General features: G+C 49.0%; 1 protein-coding gene across 1 annotated transcript in view; it reads right to left on the reverse strand.

Annotated features, from left to right (window-relative positions):
- Positions 1-18,987, reverse strand: part of LOC142575034 (neprilysin-1-like) — a 622,756-nt gene that overhangs the window by 6,766 nt on the left and 597,003 nt on the right. The window contains exon 18 of the mRNA XM_075684001.1: positions 11,595-11,660. Within this exon, the coding sequence (XP_075540116.1) occupies positions 11,595-11,660 (66 nt within the window). The remainder of the gene's footprint in view (positions 1-11,594; positions 11,661-18,987) is intronic.

An 18,987-nucleotide genomic window follows, 5' to 3' on the forward strand; every position in this document is an offset into this window, starting at 1 on the left:
GTATTGCGATAAGCCTGCTGCTGTATTTTGTCGCTGCTGCAGTCGGCGTGGTGAAGTGCTGTGATACCATACCGCTGGTTGACAGGACCAAAGCCTGTACAACAAAAAGAACACGCATGTTCATCGACCTGCTCCCAACGCTACCACCGTGCCCAGTGGAAACGCCTTGTTGCGGTGCTGTCTTTATAGGTTCTGTGTCAGATGACGTTTGAGATCCGCGACTTCATAGGAGAAACGTAGGAGTATTGGTGACGAAGTGTATTGCGGTTAGCCTGTTGCTGTATTTCGTTGCGGCTGCAGTCGGCGTGGCGAAGAACTATGGTACCGTTCCGCTGGTTCACAGGATCAAATCCTGTACAACAAGAAGAATACGCATGTTCATCGATCTTTGCCGAACGCTATCACCGTGCCCACAAGAAACGCCTTGTTGAGGTGTGGCCTTTATAGGTGCTGTGTCAGATGACATCTGAGACGCGCGACTTGATAGGCGAAACGTAGGAGTACTGGTGACGAAGTGTATTGCGGTGAGCCTGTTGCTGTATTTCGTTGCGGCTGCAGTCGGCGTGGCGAAGAACTATGGTACCGTTCCGCTGGTTCACAGGATCAAATCCTGTACAACAAGAAGAACACGCATGTTCATCGATCTTTGCCCAACGCTATCACCGTGCCCACAAGAAACGCCTTGTTGAGGTGTGGCCTTTATAGGTGCTGTGTCAGATGACATCTGAGACGCTCGACTTGATAGGCGAAACGTAGGAGTACTGGTGACGAAGTGTATTGCGGTGAGCCTGTTGCTGTATTTCGTTGCGGCTGCAGTCGGCGTGGCGAAGAACTATGGTACCGTTCCGCTGGTTCACAGGATCAAATCCTGTACAACAAGAAGAACACGCATGTTCATCGATCTTTGCCCAACGCTATCACCGTGCCCACAAGAAACGCCTTGTTGAGGTGTGGACTTTATAGGTGCTGTGTCAGATGACATCTGAGACGCGCGACTTGATAGGCGAAACGTAGGAGTACTGGTGACGAAGTGTATTGCGGTGAGCCTGTTGCTGTATTTCGTTGCGGCTGCAGTCGGCGTGGCGAAGAACTATGGTACCGTTCCGCTGGTTCACAGGATCAAATCCAGTACAACAAGAAGAACACGCATGTTCATCGATCTTTGCCCAACGCTATCACCGTGCCCACAAGAAACGCCTTGTTGAGGTGTGGCCTTTATAGGTGCTGTGTCAGATGACATCTGAGACGCGCGACTTGATAGGCGAAACGTAGGAGTACTGGTGACGAAGTGTATTGCGGTGAGCCTGTTGCTGTATTTCGTTGCGGCTGCAGTCGGCGTGGCGAAGAACTATGGTACCGTTCCGCTGGTTCACAGGATCAAATCCTGTACAACAAGAAGAACACGCATGTTCATCGATCTTTGCCCAACGTTATCACCGTGCCCACAAGAAACGCCTTGTTGAGGTGTGGCCTTTATAGGTGCTGTGTCAGATGACATCTGAGACGCGCGACTTGATAGGCGAAACGTAGGAGTACTGGTGACGAAGTGTATTGCGGTGAGCCTGTTGCTGTATTTCGTTGCGGCTGCAGTCGGCGTGGCGAAGAACTATGGTACCGTTCCGCTGGTTCACAGGATCAAATCCTGTACAACAAGAAGAACACGCATGTTCATCGATCTTTGCCCAACGTTATCACCGTGCCCACAAGAAACGCCTTGTTGAGGTGTGGCCTTTATAGGTGCTGTGTCAGATGACATCTGAGACGCGCGACTTGATAGGCGAAACGTAGGAGTATTGGTGACGAAGTGTATTGCGGTGAGCCTGTTGCTGTATTTCGTCGCTGCTGCTGTCGGCGTGGCGAAGGGCTGCGATACCGTTCCGCAAGTTGAGAGGACCGAAGCCTGTACCACAAAAAGAACACGCATGTTCATCGACCTGCTCCCAACGCAATCACCGTGCCCAATGGAAACGCCTTGTTGCGGTGCTGTCTTTATAGGTGCTGTGTCAGATGACGTCTGAGACCCGCGACTAGATAGAAGAAACGGAGGAGTGTTGGTGACGAAGTGTATTCGGGTTAGCCTGTTGCTTTATTTCGTCGCTACAGTAGTCGGCGTGGCAAGGCGCTGTGATACCGTTCCGCTAATTGACAGTACCAAAGCCTGTACAACAACAACAAAAAAAAACACGCATGGTCATCGGCCTCAGCCTAACGCTATCACCCTGCCCACTGGAAACGCCTTGTTGCGGTGCTGTGTCAGATGACGTCTGAGACCCGTAACTTGATAGGAGAAACGTGGGAGTATTGGTGACGAACTGTGTTCCGATTAGCCTGTTACTGTATTTCGTCGCTGCTGCTGTCGGCGTGGCGAAGCGCTGTGATACCGTTCCGCACGTTGAGAGGACCAAAGCCTGTACCACAAAAAGAACACCCATGTTCATTTACCTGTGCCCAACACTATCACCCTGCCCACTGGAAATGCGCTGTTGCGGTGCTGTCTTTATAGGTGCTGTGTCAGATGACGTCTAAGACCCACGACTTGATAGGAGAAACATAGGAGAACTGGTGACGAAGTGTATTCCGGTTAGCCTCTTGCTTTATTTCGTCGCTGCTGCAGTCGCCGTGCCGAATGGCTGCGATATTGTTTCGCTGGTGTACAGGACCAAATCCTGTACAACAAAAAGAACACGCACGGTCATCGACCTGCGCCCAACGCTGTTAGCCTGCCCACTGTAAACGCCTTGTTGGGGTGTTGTCTTTATAGGTGCTGTGTCAGCTGACGTCTGAGACCCGCGACTTCGCAGGAGAAACGTAGGAGTATTGGTGACGAAGTGTATTCCGTTTAGCGTGTCGCTGTATTTCGTCGCTGCTGCAGTCGCCGTAGCGAAGGACTGTGATACCCTGTCGCTGGTTGACAGGACCAAAGCCTGTACAACAAAAAGAACAGGCATGATCATTGAGCTTTGACCAAAGCTATCAGCCTGCCCACTGGAAACGCCTTGTTGCGGTGTGGTCTTTATAGGTGCTGTGTGAGATGACATATGATACCCGCGACTTGATAGGAGAAACGTAGGAGTATTGGTGACGAAGTGTATTCCGCTTAGGCTTTTGCCCTATTTCGCCGCTGCTGCAGTCAGCGTGGCGAAGGGCTATAATAATGTTCCGCTGATTGACAGGATCAAAGCCTGTACAACAAAAACAACACGCATGTTCATTGACCTGTGCCCTACGCTATCACCGGGCCCACTGGAAACGCCTTGTTGCGGTGCTGTCTTTATAGGTGCTGTGTCCGATGACGTCTGAGACGCGCGACGTTTAGGAGAAACGGAGGAGTATTGGTGACGAAGTGTATTCCGGTTAGCCTGTTGCTGTATTTTGTCGCTGCTGCAGTCGCCGTGGCGAAGGGCTGTGATACCGTTGCGCTGCTGTACAGGACCAAATCCTGTACAACAAAAAGAACACGCATGGTGATCGACCTGCGCCCAACGCTGTTACCCTGCCCCCTGGTAACGCCTTGTTGCGGTGTTGTCTATATAGGTGCTGTGTCACAGGACGTCTGAGATCCGCGACTTGATAGGAGAAACGTAGGAGTATTGGTGACGAAGTGTATTCCGCTTAGGCTTTTGCCCTATTTCGCCGCTGCTGCAGTCAGCGTGGCGAAGGGCTATAATACTGTTCCGCTGATTGACAGGATCAAAGCCTGTACAACAAAAACAACACGCATGTTCATTGACCTGTGCCCAACGCTATCACCGTGCCCACTGGAAACGCCTTGTTGCGGTGTGGTCTTTATAGGTGCTGTGTCAAATGACGTCTGAGACCCGCGACTCGACAGGAGAAACGTAGGAGTATTGGTGACGAAGTGAATTCAGGCTAGCCTGTTGCTGTATTTCGTCGCTGCTGCAGTCAGCGTTGCGAAGGGCTGTGATACCGTTCCGATGGTTGACAGGACCAAAGCCTGTACAACAAAAAGAAGACGCATCTTCATCGGCTTGCATACATCACTCTCGCCACCCACTGTTTACCCTCTAGAACATCACTAAGGCTACCCGAAAGGCGTCAACAAATTATTAATCGCATTTGCCTTCTGGAACATCGCTAGGTTTACCTAAAAGGTGTCAAGAAATTATTAATGGCATTTGCCACCTTGAATATCACTAAGCTTACCTAAAAGGCGTCGGGAAATTATAATTCGTATTTGCCATCTAGAACATCTTCTAAGTTTACCTAAAGGTGCCAAGAAATTATTAATCGCATTAGCCATTTTTAGAACATCACTAAGGTTGTCTGAAAGGCGTCTAAAAATTATTAATAGCGTTTGCCATCTATAACATTACTAAGGTTACCTAAAAGGTGTCAAGAAATTATTAATCACATTTGCCCATCTGCAGCATCACTAAGGTTACCTGAATGGTTTCAAGAAATTAATAATCGCATTTGCCATCTTGAACACTGATATATGGCTCGCAGAATGTGCTGGAGGGGTAAAAACTCAGAGGCGCGTTTTATGCCTCGCCGTTATTGACTGGCAAGTTGTTCAGATATTTGTCTTTGGAGCAGTGCTCGGAGATAATAAAACTATCGGTAATGCTGAAAAAAAAAACGAAATCGGTGCGTGTTTGTTTTCGTTTCTGAGCGATAATTGAAAGGAACCTACCATTCCTCCAATAAATATGTTACTCAGAGCCTTCACCGCGTTTATGTCATAAACAATGTGCGGACAGCATACTACGATAAACAAAGACGGCTCATTGACTGCCGGTGACCTATGTTTCGGGTTTCTTCAACAGTGATCGAATAACGTATGTCTCGGCTTGGAGCCTTCAAAAGAGTTTCGACAAAGAGATTTGTCTCCACTGATGAAGCAACTGCCTTTTTGACAGCGTTTATGGAACTCACGCTCCCGCGTGGAGTAGGACATTTAGCGGGTGCGCAGAATGAGTTCCAAGAAGGAGGTGCGGTGATAGGTATGCCGCGTGTCGTTGCAAAAGAAATTCATTTCTTTACAGGAAAAGCTCGGCTAAGCATGAAAAGTGATCATTATGTACCGCACGCCAAACCTGGCTGCAAACACAAAAACGGTCCCATTTGTTGCTGTCGCTCCACAGCGGACGTCACGCCAGACTACAAAGCCTAAGAAAATCCCTTCGATATTTGCCAATACACTCCATAGCTTCTCTATTGACAGTCATAGGCCTAAACCAGTACCCTACCTGTTCATTAATAAAATGTGCTTAATTCTTGACCTCAGGTTATACTAAAATGCGCATGGACAGCTTTCATTTGCCATCATTTTTTCAGCTGCCATCATTTCCGCCCAGAAAACTTTCACAAGGGCAAGTTCTCTTGTTGCAACATCATCTCCGAAGTCAGGCTCCCCTGCTCGCCCACCTTTTGTAAAAACTAGTCTGCATATCAGATCAGTATTGTCTGTTGTTTTCAATGCTTAATAAATATGCTTATCCTTTCAAAATACGCTTTTTGAGGAATGAGAGTTTCAATGTGCTTGTAAATGCGCCCGTCTTAATGTATCATGAGAAGCCGACAAACAAAGACCCCAAGGAAAACACAGGGGAAATTACTTCTACTTCCCCATCGTTTCCCACCTGCGGCAAGTTGCTTTTTCATCCACTTTCATTGCCATTAACTTATAATTTTTTTATTTCACTTAACAACTGCAAGTAATTTCCGCTATGTTTTCCTTGGCGTCCTTGTCTGTTGACTTCTCATGACATTTTAACGGGGATGTTGAGAGTATAGTAGATTGTATTTACAATATATATACAATGTGAGTCAGAGTAGTTAAGATGGCTGACCAAAAACAACACGCAGCAGCCAGCGTCCCGCGATCTCCTTCTTAATGTTTTCCTTCATCCTTCCGTAAGGACCCCCGGGTGGTGAAGCGTTGTGTCGGCGCATGGTAGGCGAAGAATTGCGAGCGAAATGTGGCTTCAGCCGCTAAACGTGGACGACGTCAACAGGTGTCGGACTTGAGGATGCATCAAACTGTAGCGGCGCAAGCTCATATTTACATAGTTAACTTGACGTAGGACTTGATAAGGCCCTGTATAGCGAGAGAGAAGCTTCTGGGAGAAGCCAACACGACGGCATGGTGACCAAAGGAGCACCCAAGCACCTGGCGCGAACTTAACATCGTGATGGCACTGGTCATACCGCTCTTTTTGTATATGCTGCGAGGCTAAAATAAACGAGATCGGGCGACTTGACGTGCCATGTGAGCGCGATCGACGACTTCACGAGCGTACGCAGTTGCAACATGTGGCACCATAGGGACAATGGCGTCAAACGTCAATGTGGGGTCGCAACCATACAAAAGATAAAAGGGTGGTGTCATGTCGGGACCACTTATACGCGAATGTCACGTAGGCCAGCGTGGCGTCCCAGTCGCAGCGATCTCTGTGAGTGTTCGGTTGAGACGTTCTGTAAGACCGTTCGTTTGTGCGTGGTAGGCGCTGGACAGCTTGTGCTCAGTGGCACAACAGCGGAGGAGGTCGTCCACAGCTCGAGACAAAAACGAGCGGCCGCTGTCTGTAAGTAACTGTCGAGGTGCGCCGTGGTGGAGAACGACGCTGTGGGGGAGAAAATCGGTGACGTCTGTTGCGCAACTAGTCGGCAACGCGTTTGTTATCGCGTAGCGTGTCGCGTAATCAGTAACGACGGCGATCCACTCATTCCCTCTAGTCGTCGTCGGAAAAGGACCAAGCAGGTCAAGGCCTACGCGAAAGAACGGTTCAGAGGGAACTTCAATTGGATGTAGTCTTCCAACAGGTGGCAGGGGAGGTTTCTTCCGCCGCTGACATAATTCGCAAGTTTCGACATAACGACGCACGGAGCGGTAGAGACCCGGCCAGAAGAACCGGCGTCGTACGCGGTCGTATGTACGCAAAACGCCAGGGTGTCCCGCCGTCGGTGCATCGTGAAGTTGTTCGAGAGTGACGGATCACAGATGACGAGGAAGGACAAGGGGCCGTAAGGGTTAATATTGCGGCGGTAGAGGATGCCGTCGTGCAGAACGAACATGCGGAACGTGGCATCAGTGCTGCCAGACTGAACTTCGGCGATGATGGGCTGTAAGGATCCGTCGCGTTGTTGTTCAACGCGCATGTCGGTCATGTCAGTAAAAGCCATCACGCAGATCACCCGATCATGCGCAGCAGGATCAGAGGGATCCACGGGGTGACGAGAGAGGCAGTGAGCGTTCTTGTGCAGACGTCCAGACTTATAGTCGACAACAAAGAAAATTCCTGGAGCCGCTCAGCCCAGCGACCAAGCCGTACTGTCGGGTCCTGGAGGGAAGACACCCAGCAGAGTGCGTGGTGGTCTGTAACGACTGAAAACGTGCGGCCGTAAAAATATGGCCGGAACTTGGCGACAGCCCAAACTAAAGCCAAACACTTCCGCTCGTTGATGGAGTAATTTATCTCGGCAGGTGACAGCAGGCGGCTGGCGTAAGCTATCGCGCACTAGGTACCATTCTGTTGTTGGGCGAGAGCAGCGCCGATGCCATGGCTGCTTGCGCCAGTGTGGACTTCGGTCGGTGCAGATGGATTAAAGAGGGCAAGCATGGGAAAGTTGGTCAGAAATCCGATGAGAGCGGCGAACGCGTGAGCCTGCTCCGGGTCCCATGATAATGGCGTGTTCTTTAGAAGATCTGTCAAGGGCCGAACAACGTCGGTGAAGTTCTTGACGAAACGGTGAAATTAAGAACTCAGGCCGACGAAGCAGCCCACGTCAGAAGCAGAACGTGGCACAAGAAAACTGCGCACGGCGCGAACATTTTCCGTATCTGTTCGGACACCGTATGCGTCAACGAGGTGTCTCAACACGGTAATCTGACGGCGCACGAACTGACGCATCGCGGAGTTCAGTTCGAGGCCGGCTTTTCGGAAGACGACAAGAATGGCAGCGAGTCGGGTAAGGTAGCTGCCGAACGTGGGAGAAAAAACAGTAACGTCGTCAATTAACAGGGACAGGTGGTTCGTTTGTAGCCTTGCAGAAGAGAGTCCGTCATACGTTCAAATTTCGCAGGAGCATTGCATAGGCCAAAACGCATGACTTTGAACTGATTTAAGCCTTCTGGCGTGATGAAGGCCGTCTTGTCACGGTCCAGTTCATCAACTGAGATCTGCCAGTAGCCGGATGGAAGATCAATGGACGAGACGTATTTAGCTCCGTGCAAGCAATCCAAAGCGTCATCGATGCGTGGTAGTGGGTAGACGTCTTTGAGCGTGATCTTGTTTAAGTGGAGATAATCGACGCAAAAACGCCAGGTACCATTTTTCTTTTTCACAAGGACGACAGGCGGAGCCGAAGGACTGGCTGATGGCTCAATGATCCCTTTGCGGCGCATTTTGTCCAATTCTGATTGGATGATTCGACATTCAGCATGCGATACACGAATAGGACTCGCATCTACAGTGTTTATACGGTGCTTATAACAACATATGTTTGGCCTAAAGGTCTCGCGCCGAAATCAAAGATGTCACTGTACGATTCAAGCAGGAGACGTACGTCCGTGGCCTGTGCAGAGGTGAAGTCAGGTGCAATCATTTTCGCGAAGTCACCCGTTAAGGAACCAGGACTGTGAGCTGCAATTGGCGCTAATAAACCACTCGCGGCATTCAGACTCTCAATGTCATAATCGGAACGACTAGAAACACTAGCCAAGAACATGCGGGCCGGCATCACTTGAGGGCACAGGCTGAAATTCAGAAGCGGTAGAACGACGTCGTTATTAGTAAACGTGACTAGCGTATGCAGAACACCAACGTTCCGGTTCAAAAGCACGTCGATGAAGGGACGAAGCACATATTCGCCGTCAGGAACCTGTGGCTTGGCGGTCAAAGTGACGTAATTAACTGCCTCGGGTGCCAGACGCACATCGTGAAGCGAGCACAAGTGCGGTGGGGCGGTGCTCGGGGCATCGGCAAGTTGAGGCAGTTCCAACTGAAGAACGCCGGTCGCGCAGTCGATGAGAGCAGAATGAGTCCAATCCAATATGTCCAATGAGTCCAAAAAGTCCAATCCAAGGATAACGTCATGAGGGCAGTTGTCGATCACAGCAAAATAAAGGAAGAAGGGTGGCCAGCTATATTTAAGGCACAGTACACATTCCAAGAACAACCAGCACGCCGCCATCGGCCACACGAAGCACTCGGGCAGTTGCTGGGGTGAGAACCTTTTTTAAACGTCTACGTAGGCTAGCACTCATCACAGATACGTATGCTCCAATGTCGACGAGTGCTTGGATAGGTACCCCGTCTATATTACCGTCAGTTGCATTTCTCCTTGTGGACACAGACAGAGGACTTGCTGCAGTAGTCGGCAATGCAGCACCACCTCCGAGGGTTGCATTTCCTAGTTATCCGAAAGGGTCCGGCCAAAAGCCACAGGGAACGAATGGCGACGTGGCTGCGGCGAACGGGAAGATGGGCGACGTGCTTGCGGTGAACGAGACTGGTGTCCGCGCGGCGATGGTGAGCGGCTGTACCACGTGTTCCTAGCAGAGTTATCGGCGCTGTTAGACTCGGCGGTGGGCTTAACATTGCGGGCATTTACATCTAAACGGTTTAGGTTGGTCGGCGTGCTAGTTATTGAGGGCCACGAGTTGCGACAGTATCGGGCGACATGACCTATGCGTCGACAGGTGAAACATATCGGCTGGTTGTCCGCGGTTCTCCACTCCGTCGGGTTGGAATAACGCGGAGAGAAGCGTCGGGGTGGAGCGAAAATAGTAGGCCGCAAGAAATCCGTTTGCTCTGGGATTGGTGACAGCACACACAGAATGTAAACCAACGTTTTCAGTTTCCTGGCGAACGATGGCTTGTACGAGGGGAACTGAAAATGTGGCAGCATCAGGGCTACGCGAACAGAAAGCTGCGGGCACCATCGCGTCCAGTTAACGTCTAACGCTTCGCACCAGGTCATCTGATGGCGACGTATGCTGCTGTGCGGATTGATCTTCACACGTCGACGTTGCGGCAGTATTGGGAAATCTGGCGAATGGTTGCAAGACGCGTCGGCTTTGGGCCTGCTCGAATTGTCGTCATCATCATCATCATCATCATCATCATCATCATCATCATCATCATCATCATCATCATCATCATCATCATCATCATCATCATCAGCCTGGTTACGCCCATTGCAGGGCAAAGGCCTCTCCCATACTTCTCCAACAACCCCGGTCATGTACTAATTGTGGCCATGCCGTCCCTGCAAACTTCTTAATCTCATCCGCCCACCTAACTTTCTGCCGCCCCCTGCTACGCTTCCCTTCCCTTGGGATCCAGTCAGTCGAATTGTCAGCACTGTTTAATGATTGCATCAACTGTAGATGGACTTTTACACATGAGCAGGTTAAACGCGTCGTCAGCAATGCCTTTAAGCATGTGCCCGACCTTCTCAGCTTGTGTCATGTCGTGATCGGCTTTACGACAAAGTGCCAGCACGTCCTGGATGTACCAAACATAGGACTGCGTGGGGGACTGGGCACGGGAGGCCAGTTTCTGTTTTGCGACAATTTGATGGCCGGCTGGTTTGTCAAAGAAGCAGTGGCGTAGCTAGGTCGTCTGGCACCCGGGGCCCATAGGTCTTCTGTAACACCCCCCTCCCCCCCCCCCCCGGTTGTAGTCGAGGAAGGCGAGGATGTCAACAATTTCCGGGTGTCTTCAGACGTATATGACGTCCCCCCCCCACTGGCCCCTTGCACCCGGGGTCAGTCCCATCGGTCCCGCAGAAAGTTCCAGGATCCTTGGGTTGCACAACGACAACCGAAGGTGACAGCGACGTAGTATGCGATAGTGACGTAGGAGGCGGCAACAACGTTGATCCCGAGTGATCACCGCCATTCATGGTGCGGACGGTGATGCGACGTCCACTACGGAGCTCCGTTTCCAGCCGTGGTACCCTCCACCTCCAGCAATGTGTTACGAGAATGCTGGTAGTATAGATGATTGTGTTTACAATATTTAAACAATATGAGTCAGAGTCGTTAAGATGGCTTAACTACCAACAACAAGCGGCAGCCAGCGTCCCGCGATCTTCTTCTTCTCTTCCTTCATCCTTCCGTAACACTATGATTAATAAAAATTGGGCCCCTCGGTTAACCGCCTTTTTTATCGTCCTAATGTATGTGCCATTTGTTGTGGAACGACTGTCAGAAACGCAGATGGATTGTTTTAATGAGGGTGGTGTTTTCTGTGATTTGAAGCGTGATCTAAACCTTCATCTATAGTCGCAACCTTTTACATCCTTTTAGAATACATGTTGCAAGATACTAACCGCTGAAGGTTAAATAATTATTCTACTTGCTTTCAACGTGTCGCTGTAAGCAGTACATCGAGAGCGGAAAACAATACGCTTAGATTTTCCTTCATTGTCTCTCTCTCTCACACACACACACACACAGACACACACACAAACACATATACGTTCAAAATTCAGGGGATCCTTTCCCTCACATTACCAATAGTCCCACTGCCAGGATAGACGCTCGGAGCAATTGAGCTCCAGCATTGGCAGTGCGTGTTCACTGACTCCACTGTTTTGGGGAATGTTTTGCTAAGAAGGCTCACCTCGTAGATGGGCGCAATGACCATGTTGTCCAGGATGTTCTCGGGTAGCGTAGACATGCCGTCAATCTGCGCATGAGACGTACTGGCTATGTTTTTCTAAACTATAAAGCAGGACCACTGAACACAAAAGCAAACATGCGCTGCAGGACAAGAGATGTCTACGAATGCTATTGATAGAAAGCAACCACAGCAACCAATGTTGCCCAACACTTGTTTATTCAAGATAGCCCATTTACACTTGTCATGGATGTGAATTTCTTCTGTTGTAAGACCACATGATTAATAAACTCCACGACACTTTCTCGAAATTTCTTTTTTTCTATCTCGAGCACAATGAATATCGGGGATGTGTACAACTTGTGCTTTCTACAGCTATGTAGATGCCAATGTAAACATATCAAATTAACCTTGCTCATGTTCGTGCCCTCCACACTGACAGATGAGAAAACACCCTGTGTAGTAGCTTCCACCGCGTGCGAAAAAGATATAAATACGGCACTACTATCTTCATTACCAATAGGGTCTATTTACTTAACATCACAATCTGACAAATTAGTTTTGTTTAAACTATAGTCGGCGTACCTACAATCTGGCTTTGTGTTCCTACGCTGCTTTACTGTTCATCGCCGTTGGACACCCGGCCACACAGCAGGCCGCTGCGGCTTCGAGTGACGCCAGATGGACACACCGACCCTACTTCCCTCCGTAACCCGAGAGCTGCATAACGACTGAAAGGTTACAGCTAAATTTCGGGGTTTTACGCGCCAAAACCATTATCACATTATGAGGCACACCGTATAGTCAGGATTAATTTTGAGAACCTCGGGTCGTTTAACACGTAGCTTAAGCACACGAGCGCTTTGCATTTAGAACCCACCGAAATGCGGTCGCCGGGACCGCGATCGCCACGGTGTTACTGCGGCAGGTTGGCTAAAGGACCCGCGAGCTTTAAGCGTGGACGACGGAATCCGCCATAACGATCGGAGCGACGTTGCTACGGTGACGTGCATTTGAATTAAAGCGGATAAATATGTTGGCCCTGCGTTCCTGGTCGGCGGCAGCATTTCAATGCCCCGCCGATGAAAAGAGCACGCCCGCAACTGAGTTTCACAGCAGACTTACAACAAGCTATTGACAATCTATTGTTTTGTAATATCGCCACGGGACTTCCGGGTTTTGCAGCTGTGACCATAACGTGACAAGCGCTATTGCGTTTACACTTGCGCAAATCGAGCTTTGCACCTTCGATGGGCCCATCGTATCAGGATGGGCGATAGCTCACGATAGTCGTGCTCTTGTTCCTTGGCAGTCTTTAAACACTGGCCACTCGTTATCGATGCTCTCTGTTCGGCGACCACCGGTCGTGCTCGCACATATTGCTGGGGCCGAACTAGTTTTTTGCGCATTTCTGTTTTGAGGCGCGGTTTAGTACGCGAGAAAACGACAAATGAGAGACAGTGAAGCACCGACTATCAATTGTTTAATGACAAGCAAACTTCTGCGCAGGTGCGCCAAGGCCAAGGATCGGCGCAGAAAGACAATCACGGCAGCTGTTTTTCTAAACAGCACGTCTCAGTCAAGAGTAAAACGGCAGACACGTCACTGACGCAGTCTTACTCTTTCCACAGAGAGTGAGTTTCCACAGTGGAAGTGTGGACACTCCCATTGGGCCCAGCGGCCGAATTGATTGCAGCGCACCAAGCAGCTGATGTGAACTGAACCACACTTCCGATTTCGGATTTGGCGGCGCAGTTTGAACGCTGGCTAGTACGTGTTAGGCCAGCTGCACTGATCGGCGCAGAATCTGTTTCTGCTTCGACTACTCAACCACGCGCAGTCTTTGTGCGGAAACGTTATGTTTATTAAGTAAAATATATATGATTTTAAGGTAATCGCAAATGGAATCAGGAACACCTTAGACTTTTGTCAACCAAAGGACCATGCAGCATTCCGTAAGGGATACTCAACAATAGACCATATTGAGGCTATCAATCAGGTGATAAATGCGCGGCATATAACCAACCCTTATATATAGCTTTCATTGATTACGAGAAAGGGTTTGATTCAGTCGAAACCTCAGCAGTCATGGAGGCATTACGGAATCAGGGTGTAGACGGGCCGTATATAAAAATACTGAGAGATATCTATAGCGGCTCCACAGCCACCGTAGCCCTCCATAAAGATAACAACAAAATCCCAATAAAGAAAGGCGTGAAGCAGGGACATACGATCTCTCTAGTGCGATTCACAGCGTGTGTACAGGAGGTATTCGAGACCTGGATTGGGAAGAATTGGGGAAAAGAGTTAATGGAGAATACCTTAGTAACTTGCGATTCGCTGATAATATTGCCTTGCTTAGTAACTCAGGGGACCACTTGCAATGCATGCTCACTGACCTGGAGAGGCAAAGCAGAACGGTGGGTCTAAAAATTAATCTGCAGAAAACTAAAGTAATGTTTAACAGTCTCGGAAAAGAACAGCAGTTTACGATAGGTAGCGAGGCACTGGAAGTGCTAAGGGAATACATCTACTTAGAACAGGTAGTTACCGCGGATCCGGATCATGAGGCTGAAATAATCAGAAAAATAAGAATGGGCTGGGGTGTATTTGTCAGACATTCTCAGATCATGAACAGCAGGTTGCCATTATCCCTCAAGAGAAAAGTGTATAACAGCTGTCTTACTAGTACTCACGTACTGGAGGCTAACGAAAAGGGTTTTACATAAATTGGAGACGACGCAACGAGCTATGGAAAGAAGAACGATGGGTGTAACTTTAAGGGATAAGAAAAAAGCAGGTTGGGTGAGGGAGCAAACCCGAGTTAATGACATCTTAGTTGAAATCAAGAAAAAGAAATGGTGCATGGACAGGACATGTAATGAGGAGGGAAGATAACCGATGGTCATTAAGGGTTACGGACTGGATTCCAAGGGAAGGGAAGCGTAGCAGGGGGCGGCAGAAAGTTAGGTGGGCGGATGAGATGAAGAAGTTTGCAGGGACAACATGGCCACAATTAGTACATAACTAGGGTAGTTGGAGAAGTGTGGGAGAGGCCTTCCCTGCAGTGGGTGTAACCAGGCTGATGATGATGAGGATGATATGATTGCGAGCGATCTTTACAAGCCTGCATCGAATGTGACCTCTGTGCAACATGCAATTCCATAACGTTGGAGAAAGACGTCTTGCGAAAATGAGGAACTGTTTATTTTGTTCTATAAAAATGCTCATTCCGCGCTTATTGTGTGTTCATCTGAAGTTGTGTCACCGGGTAAGCAGCAGTAGTTCCCTTACGAAGGTCCGACGGACGGTATCAGCTCAATATGTAAATTACAAGCACGTGCAATTGTGATATTTATATTTTATAGGAAAACTGCGTGTAGAGGCGAAACGTGCGAAAGTGGTGAATGGGCGGCATTACAAACAAAAGCAATTTGCGTTTACATACATGGCGTAGAAAGTAATTGACTCATCCCAAACAATGCCGTAAAGAATATTTTCAACTTCTTGCAATGGTAGATAAAAGCGTTCTCAAAACTGCTCAAGTGAACGATGAGTCACTGCAAGCGTGCAGGGAAAGATGAAGACAGAACCAAAAGGGGCCAGTATCGTTCAGTTTCAAAGACGGCGTCCAGTACCGAGCATTCAAAAACAAGAAAGGCCGCTCTTTCGAACAGCTTGTAGTTCCCCAAAAGTATCGTGGTGCACTTCTCTATTTGGTTCACAGCAATAGGTGGGCTGGCCATTAGGAGTGAACAAAATTAAGAGCAGACTACTGAACGACTACTACTGGCCGATGTGCATCAAGAAATCTGAGCAAGGGGTACATTCCTGCAGTGTTTGCCCAAGAACCGGATGCCAAGGTACCTTTGGTCCGAGTGCCTTTGATTGGCGAACCTTTTCGCAGATTGGCAGTCGACATTGTTGGTCCATTACCAGTAACAGCAGTGGGCAGTTGTGTTACCGGAATTAGGCTCCACAGCAGTTTTAAACGCGCTACTCGGCATCTTTGCGAGAATCGGATTTCCCAGTGAAATCCAATGCGACATGGTTCTGTGTTTACTAGCGCGCTTACCACGAAATTCTTGCAGAAATCTGGCATATCCATTCACCACAGCTCTGCCTATAACCCGCAAAGCAATGAAGTCGAAAAACTTCACTCAGTAATGAAGCGGATTCTGCGCGCGCTCTGCTTCGTGAATGGCACCGACTGGGATGGGGCTGTTCGCGCAATGCTCTTTACTCTGCGCTCCATCACTGACGAAGCAATCGGATTCACCCCGGCGGAACTTGCTTACGGTCGAGCGCTTCGCTCCCCGCTCACCTTGCTAAAAGTGGGAAGACGAATTTTTAGACAAATCCGTTGTCGATTACGTGCTGAGATTGTTCGAACGCCTACGTGAATCGCAAGAATTGGCGCAGATCAACATGACAGAAGCGCAGCAAAACACTAAAGTGTACTACGACAGATCTGCACGCACTCGAACCTTGAATGAAGGCGACAAAGTGCTGATGTTGAATTCGTCGAAGGCAAATAAATTGGAAGTAGCATGGGATGCGCCATGCGACAGTCATGGTTAAGCAAAAGCTTTCCGACACGAATTACTTGGTAACGACGCCCGGTAAATGCAGGGACGTGGCAATCTAGCACTGCAATCTAGTGAAGCCGTTTATCCAACGCATGGAGACGTTGAGCATCGTCCTAAATGAACCAGACGAAATAAATGTTCCAGTCCCTCAAGTACCGACCCCTTGCTCTTGCCCGTCAACAGAGGAAATACTAGAATCTGTCGCTAAACAAGCTTCTTTAACAATCAATCAAAGCAAGGCGTTAAAAGTGCTTGTACGCTATTTCAGCGATTTGTTCAGCCCCTATCCCGGTAGGGCAACCCTCGTGGAACACGACATTGAATTGACATCTGACCAACCCTTCCGTAGAAGGATGCAGATTTTCGCTCTGTCATGAGAAGCTGTTGAACGATTACGTTCAGAACATGTTGAAACTGGGTCTAATTGCTCCAGTGGAAAGCAAAAACGTGTCACCGATGTTTATCGTAGAAAGTCCTAGCAAGGAACCCCGACCCTGCATTGACTATCGTAAGCTGAATGCGATAACCAAAAGGAGGACGTTTCCCATTCGTAAATTCGTAAGCGAGAAAGTTTCTGCGGCGCAGTACATTTATACGTTAGATATGGTACGATGGATGGATGTTATAAGCGTCCCCTTTGGAACCGGGCGGTGGGTTGCGCCACCAAGCTCTTGATATTATACTGCCTAATGTGCTACCTAGGTTAAACAATGAAAAAAAAAACACTAGGTACGTCGCTTCTGGCAAGCGCCACTCACGAAGAACGCTAGTAAGCTCGCCACTTTCATAACTCCGGCGGGCACATATCGCCCCCTGGTGCTCACTTTTGGCCTCAAGAATGCACCGTTCGTATGTTCAAAACTAATGAATCAAGTGGTCACAGGCGCCGAGTCTCTCGCTGTGCCCTACCTTGATGACATCGCTGTTTTCTCGAGCATCTCAAAACAGAATTTGGAACATTTGCAGCAGGTATTCCTTTGATCCGTGAAGCAGGGTTGACTCAAACTGAGCAAACGTAGTCTTGCAAGCACTGAAGTCCACCACTTGTGGCATGTTGTTGGCCAAGGGAAGCGACGTTCTTCCGTAATAAAAGTTGAGGTAAACACTAGCTTTCCTTTGTCAAAAACCTATTAACTCGCGTTCACCCATTAACTGGCGTTCGTTTTTGGGTTTAGCTGACTCCTACAGAAGTTACATTCCAAACTTCGCACATATCGCTAGTCCTATCACAGACGCTCTGCGCAAGACCGATCCTACTATTGTGCGTTGGAATACGGCGCGTAAGGACGCATTTGCTGCAATTCAAAAGTTTCTTGTCACCAAACCGGTTCTCGCGGCACCAGGTTACTCTCTCCATTTGTTAGTTCAGTGTGACGCCAGTGACCGCAGAATAGGCGTTGTTTTAAGTCAGGTGAACGAAAAAGGTGAGGAGCACCCTGTTGTCAACGCGAGTCGAACGCTAACATCACGCGAGCAAGCCTACAGCACAGCAGAAAAAGAATGCGCTTGCTGGGTGTGGGCTCTCGAAAAGCTCTCGTGTTATCTTAAAGGTTCTTCCTTTGTTCTTGAAACCGATCATTCCCCTTAGTGTGGTTGAACCAAATGTCAAACAAGAATGGTCGCTTGATGAAATGGAGTCTAGCACTTCAACAGTTTGATTTCCTAGTGCGGCACAAAAAAGGCAAACGCCATGCAAATGCTGACTGCCTTAACCGCATTCCCCCCCCCCCCCCCCCTTATTTTTTTTGCTCGTGTGCATGCAAGTTGACGCAAGCCTTTTCATTCTCGTGTTAGGTTTTCATGTGTTCTGCTCCCCGTGAATTCAACTGCTGAGCTTTCCTAAGCTTGGACGCGAGGTTGCTTCTGACGCAGTTACTGCGTTTCTTCCGCTCTTTCACTAAGCCACTTCAGATCCTGTCGTGCAGCTGACGGGATGAACCCAGCGCGAGAGGTCTGCGACCGGCTCCCTTTCGCTACGTGCTCGGCATCATTTCGGCACTCAGCGAGAAGTGCTAATTATGAGCGTCGCCTCCTCCTGGGCGTCCCAGCCCCTCTCAACGGGCTTGTTGTTCGAGTCCGGAGACGCACAGCGCCTTCTTCACCATTTCTGCGACGTCTAGCATAACTTGCCCGTGTGTGCCACCGTGCACCTCGGCTTCTTCACCCATTACGAGCGCAAGGACAATGTGATCGTGCAAAACGCGTCAATACTGTGCTTGGACAATCTTGTTGCCATCGTTGGCTACCTGTTCCCACCTCGAGTTGTTCAAGAAGCGTGATCCTCTTGAACGCCTCCAGAAATGGGTAGCTTTGGCTGAGCTGTGACATTCGCGGTGCTGGTCTCCATTCTACGTTGGGGTCTGCAGATAAAATTACCCGCTTGCTGCGATATTTTTTTTCTTTCTTGCCATGCCCTTATTGGCTACTTAGCGCACAAGAAGCGCGTCGCTGAAGGAATAAATGTGATTGTCTTCCTAGCGCTGTGTGGGCCGTCTGTCACGTAGCCGGTCGTCCTGCCACCCTCGGCGTCTAGCCGCTGAATACGTAATATCGCTCACGGTAAGACTACAAATGAAGCTGTGCAGGCTGATATGGGCTGGACTAGTTTTGAAGCGAGGGAAGCTTACAGGCAAATTGATATGAAGAATGACTGAGGAATATGGAAGAAAGTAAATGGGCTGGGAGAGTGTTAATATCTGTACAGAAAAAACTTTGATTCACAGTGGAGGAAAAGAACTATGAAGCTTACCAGGAAGTATGCGGCCTGTAGAGTGAGCAACACAGCAACAAAGAACGTCAAGCTGAAA

The sequence above is a fragment of the Dermacentor variabilis genome, chromosome 3 (genome assembly GCF_050947875.1).
Source record: "Dermacentor variabilis isolate Ectoservices chromosome 3, ASM5094787v1, whole genome shotgun sequence".
In the NCBI taxonomy this organism is placed as follows: Eukaryota; Metazoa; Arthropoda; class Arachnida; order Ixodida; family Ixodidae; genus Dermacentor; species Dermacentor variabilis.